At 33.7% G+C, this 6,351-nt stretch overlaps 1 protein-coding gene across 1 annotated transcript; it reads left to right on the top strand.

The window, feature by feature from the left end:
* The first annotated feature begins 312 nt into the window (after positions 1 to 312).
* On the top strand, positions 313 to 2,930 carry GAD2_1 (Glutamate decarboxylase 2). Its single transcript, XM_051208182.1, has one exon. It carries the CDS (start codon positions 1,278 to 1,280, stop codon positions 2,259 to 2,261), a length of 984 nt encoding a protein of 327 aa, XP_051066146.1. The 5' UTR covers positions 313 to 1,277; the 3' UTR covers positions 2,262 to 2,930.
* Positions 2,931 to 6,351: the final 3,421 nt, after the last annotated feature.

Consider the following 6,351-nt stretch of genomic DNA (forward strand, 5'->3'; position numbering starts at 1 on the left):
CAACATCACCCCATAGAAAATAACCACTATAGACAAGCTAACCAGAGAAATCACTTTCAAATTCACAGGTAGATCTCAGTAGCTTCTCTGATAGGATCTGAGCTAGACTACATAGTGATATCATTTTACTATGCTGATTAGTAGGTATTCATTAAGTATTTCATCAGTCAAAAGAGGTATGTTCAAAAGGAACCTTAATTATATTGAACTTTACATGAATAATTTATTGCATATTATTTAACACAAACATCTGAAAATATTTTTGGATCATGAGGACAATCAACATATTTCTAGCAAGAACTAATTCACAAAAAATGAAGATACTTCGAAATACAATATGAGATGAATTGAAAGGAGAGAATAACTGGAGCGCTTCTCAGAAGGTTAAATACCTTCCACGATACCTCAAAATCATGTTATAATCTTTTTGATAAGACTTCACGTGTTACAACTTTTGACCTGTAGGAACCTATTTTGTTTGTTTGTACTGGTTTCAATATTTGGTGCTGATTAACTTGATTTCCGTCTCTCACATAACGGTTATGAACATGATAGCTGTACAATCACAAGATGAAAGCCGAGTTGATACTTTCTCATCATAGAAAAACTTCTACCCCTCCATGTTGATCGCAAGCATAAAATGCCATTATTCACTGAGGCTCTATGATAATCTGGAAATGGCAAAAGAGCGCTACAACCCACGAAGAAATGATCTAATGGTTGAGCCAACAAAAGTTTATGTCAGACCCATTCAAAGAAACAACTTCGGTTAATCTCATAGTAAATAGGTTATAAGTATGGAGTTTGAATCCCTTGTGGAGTGATATTTTAGTTATCGTAGCGTTCGACTTCCAGCTACTTAACCGCAGGTTCAAAGTCCTCTTTAAATACTTTGTTTAAACGATTGAGGATTATGGTTGGACATCGCGCTTACATGGTGGCTCACACCCAAGCACCTGGGGAATGAGTTGAGAAGTGGCAGTTAAGAACAGACGACAGAATAGATCTATGTTAAAATAACAATTTACTGAATTCAAACTTTTATTGGTCTTTACTGCAATGTTATTCTGTGATAGAGAAATAATCTTAAACTTTAATTAACCATTATAAACAAAAGTCAAAATTCAATTGGTCAATATAATACTCAAAATCAATTGGTTCAGTGTCTCAATTAAAATGTTAACTAGATAATAAGCACCCGATTCTTCGACGTTTATTTTTGTTATTGTTACTGTTGTTACCATTGTGTTTTATAAACACAAGGATTGTATAATCAAATGTTTATCAAGAAGAAATCATCGTTCAGAATCTACTATGCAATTCTGAAAGCAATCGGATTAACACTTTGTATAATTTTCATATTACATCAATATTTCATGCGTACAACTGTCAAATATGTTACCCTACGAAATCACACTGAAGAAGCAATTATTGTACGCAATATGGCACATATTAACTGTAAACGCACATGTCGTACTATTTGTAAGAATATTGACAGTATTCCATCGAGTAAGGTGAGTGCATTGAAACCAATTGGGAAAATGCCATTCAATGGTGAATTCAATGAAGAGGTGAACCCAATCAACGACACATTTTATTCACATGATCTTGGTGGCGGTTGGATGTTTAAGGAGGAGACGACGAATTGCAACAATGTTCCACAATCCGGTGTAGCAATCATCATTGTTTGTAGAGATAGATGGAAACAACTGAATAATACATTGTCCGCTCTGATTCCAGTTCTCCAGAGACAACATTTGTGTTATCAAATATTTGTTATTGAACAACAGGGTACTGGTATTTTGAACAAAGCTCAGTTGATGAACATTGGTTTTATTGAAGCACGTAAACGTTTCGATTTCGACTGTGTTATATTTCATGACGCCGACTTAATACCATTGGATGATAGAATACCACATGGTTGTGATGAAGAGATGATGGAGAGTGTGGTTCATTTGAGTGTTGGAGTGAGTACATGGAATTATGTTTTATATTACCAATCATTGATCGGTGGTGTTTTGAAAATATCGACTTCACACTTTATACAGGTTAATGGTTATTCGAATAGTTATTGGGGTTGGGGTGGAGAGGACGATGATTTGGAGAGGCGACTGAAAGCATCAAAAATTATGTATAAACACATTGAAAAGTCAATAGGCAGATATCTGGCTCAACCTCACACTAAACAGGTTCGAGGGAATAGAAGTTTAGTACTTGATTCATTAAAAAAGCTGCCAGTCGTATGTTCACTGATGGATTGAATTCTGTAAAATATAAAGTTTCAGCCTATTTTGAGAAGCAACACTACACACATTTTTTAATTACATTAAAATAAGTTTTTTTTTTAAGATTCAATTGTCTGTTTTTCTTACCCTTAAATATTGTATAACCTAGTTCTTTACACTGTGAGACAAAACTATTTTTATATTGAATGATACTTTCATTTAAGTATTGAAGTGATCAAGAAAGAAAACACTGATGTAGTCTCAAGTTCAACATTGTTATATACACAGTCAAATCTGTATAATATTCACAAATGCACAGAAAATTACATCCATATGTAGATAACTTAGTATCATTGATGGATCGAATAAAAGAATTTCTATTTGCTATTCATCATAGCGATTTGTACATCATTTACTTCTGTTGTCTATGTGTTTAGTTTTCGGTATGTACTTTCAAACAATATTTCAATTAATTACTTAACCATCTTTTGAAACATTTAATTATATATCTATACCCTAGTTACTTAACAATTGTCCGATAAGAATATATGTAATGATAACTCATATATAATTCCCAGTAGTCACCATTCATTTATTCTTCGTTTGCATGTAACATATGTTCAGCATGATATGCAACATGTGATTTCTTATGATTCTGAATAGTTTCCATACACGTGACTTTTCCCTAATTACTAATCAGATGGGTGTGCAAATCATTATATAAATGAGTGTATATTCGACTAGAGTTATCGTGGTGTTTTTGGGGTGAATAAATCTCCACTTGTATTAGTGTTGTGTGTTGTTATTTGGTGTCGTAGAAATTGCATTGGTTCCTCATTTTCGCCGTATAAGTAATAGGCGATGCAGAAATAACGTATACCAATCTACACTTGATAAACAAGTTACATCAAGTCGTTTGCTTGCATATGACAGTGCATTAGTATTTGCAGTGTAGATATACTCAAGTAAATAAATTAATAACTTGTAGTCATTATCATTGCTTCTCTATGAATCCGATTGACAAGCTAAGAATAAATTAAGTATAGGACTTATTCATCAATAAATTATGATCTTTTACTGTTCCACACTACTAATACAATGATACGGGTATTGATACAATACTCTCATACTACTATAAATTTAATTGATCCAGTTACATGCAATAAATATTAATCTATTGCATCCTGAATAATAGTAATAATAATAATAATAATAATAATAATAATAATAATAATAATAATAATAATAGCAATGATTATTATTATTGTCGTTATTATGAGGATTCTATATTGTTACTATTGTTTATTTGTTTCTAGTTATATCAGGTCATATGATTGACCTTAGAAATAACTTGAAAAAATCTTTATAATAGGAATTGCCAATTAGGATATTACTAGGTTTGTAGAAGCTATCACCGTCCGACAATTTAGTACATCTGAACAACAATTTCTTATGATCCCATGAGTCTATCCTGTTTATCCTCAAACCAGTTCAGTTTTGTTCTCTAACTATGGGAATTGAAACTAGTAATTCTTTTCTTACTGTTGCCATCTCCAGCATTTCATACCACTTTATGTTGTTTTTCATTGTGTACAAGTATGTGTGTTTTATATAAAATACGTTACACGACAATAATGTTATTCAGATCAGGTATGTTCTTTTAGTGTACGCCGTTAATTAAAAAGAATAATATCATTTTGAGAAAATATTTAAATCATAATTATGAGATGGTGGAGAAGATTTGTAACTCAGATGGAAGATTTTGATGGAGTTTTGTTCTCTGAGCTGGATGGTTTGGTCATGGAGTCTTCAGCGTTCTTCTGAACGACACCATCAGCTGGATGTTTTGATCGTGGAGTTTGTGCTGATGATGTCATTCAGAAGAACGCCGAAGGCTCCATGACCAAACCATCCAGCTCAGGGAACAAAACTCCATTTAAATCATAATTAATTAGTTTGGATAATAATTACTTTTTATTTCTCATTGTAGTGAGAACAGACAGTAATAAGTGAAATATTACATGATAAATAAAATTTTAATGGTAGTTGTTGAGATCTTTACGAGAACTTATCCATCAGTCTGTCAGGAACCAGTAAGAGAATAAGAACATTTTTCCAATTAACATACGTCACAAAAGCTTAGAATATTGACGGGTTATGTGTCGAACTCTGTTAGGATGTTTACTTGCTCAACTACCGAATTTAGTATACCTCCAGACGTTTCTGGAGGTCGACAGTTATCAATAATTTCATGCAATTAGTTCCCTTCATGAATTTAAATAATCCCAGAACGAACATGGTTGCAGAATAATATGAATTCGTTATATTTCATGGTTTCTTATCAGCCGATTACAACCAAATATGTATTAAAATTTCACATTGATGTAAGATATAGTGTGAAACAATTGACATAAGTGAATGTGAAGAATTGGAATAACAAAGGTTATCAATAATAACTATATATATGTGTGTGAAGAACAGGTCGGAGGTCACTCAGTGTTAGAATCAAGAAATGTGAGGGGTGAGTGACGTAATAACTGAGTGAAGTTCAGAGACAGATAAGATGAGTTGTGTGATGATTTTAGAGGTAATGAAGGGTTTGCACAAGATTCTTAGAATTGAAAAGCTGGTAAGATGGGTTGCGTAATAAATAAACAAGATTTGATGAGTTCGCATAATTTAGGAGAATTGAGTGTGTGGAAATGTATGAGTGAAGGGTGGTGGTTTAAATGTACAGAAAATAAGAATTCGATAATGAAAGCGAGATACAACAAACTAAACATTAACAAAATAAAACTAATAACCAAAATTGAATTACCAGGGTAGCACACGGTTTATTACTGCATATTTTTGAATACATAGATCAGTTTTGAGTTTTTGTCGCAATCGCTTCAGCGAACCGAGGAGAAGCGGTATTTCTTTATCTGCTAATAATTCTAAAAACTTGAGGAATGTCAATGGCATGCCCAGTGCCAAGTAAATGCCGAGCTATTGCACTGTTAATAGCCCTTGCTCCTCGCAGTCTCAATTTCTTTGGAACATGCTCGGAAATGCGAACACGTACTCTTCTCTCGTTTCTTCCAATACATGTGCTTTGGCACGTACATGTAAATTGGTAAACACAGTTGGAGCTACTGAGAAAAGAGGACCTGTTAATTTTAGTTTGTTTGAGAGAGTAGTTGGTTTCCCATATCTTCGTCAGTTCTGCTGATGTGTAGGTTACCTTCAACGCGGAATTTATCCTCTGATTTATTATTACAGTGACCTCATCTCCTTTGAAGCGTAAGTATAAGAAGCAGGTTTTCTTTTCCACAGCAATGTAAAATTTTAATACATATTTGGCTTTAATCGATTGATGAGATATCACGAAATGTGATGAGTTCATATTATTCTGCATCCATGTTCGTTCTGGCTTTATTTAAGTTATCAATATACCCATACATTAATGAACCTTAAAGTAAAACCTCGATGTTTACTAAATGCCTTTGTCTTACTGTTCGGAGCTAAAGAGTAGGAGATTCGGGGTATCTGGGAAACGTCCAGGCAGTCAATATCAAGTGTTAAACTGGCATGCTTCTCAATATTTTACAGTGAAGTCACATTTTAGTAGATTTTGAACGTGAGAAACAATCAAACACTGGAAGGGAGCTATGTCGTATTTGAGAATCGTTGGCCGTATGTGTCTGCATCCCAGTAATGTTGATCATAGTGACGCAAACCCAGGGTATTTTATTTTGCACGGTAACCCAGTAAATGCTAATCCATGAAACCAGATAATCACCAAATTGTTCAACGAGTTCTCAGATATAAGATTTTGTCCATCATTTCAGGACTAAGATTGATCAGATATTTTGCCACACATGACCGTCCGAACTTGGTAATTTAACTGGTAATGCGGTGGTGTTTGAAGAGATAGTCAGTGGGTTTGGGTCTCAGTGAATACATCAATACTGATATGCAAATGAACCCAGCTGACGCGTCTCAAATACGAAGAAATCCTCATCCTGGATTCCACTGTCTATAATCTGTGTTATTAACGACAAAATGGACGTTGATTGTACATTTCAGAAGTAATTCTTTGAGACGAACATCCGAACTTTTAATATTAGTCTTTTTTACAAGTAGT

Source organism: Schistosoma haematobium, chromosome 4, assembly GCF_000699445.3.
Source record: "Schistosoma haematobium chromosome 4, whole genome shotgun sequence".
In the NCBI taxonomy this organism is placed as follows: domain Eukaryota; kingdom Metazoa; phylum Platyhelminthes; class Trematoda; order Strigeidida; family Schistosomatidae; genus Schistosoma; species Schistosoma haematobium.

Bases quoted from the DNA above. Each gene is read 5' to 3' on its own strand.
- GAD2_1 (XM_051208182.1), top strand. From the start codon at position 1,278: ATGTTTATCAAGAAGAAATCATCGTTCAGAATCTACTATGCAATTCTG.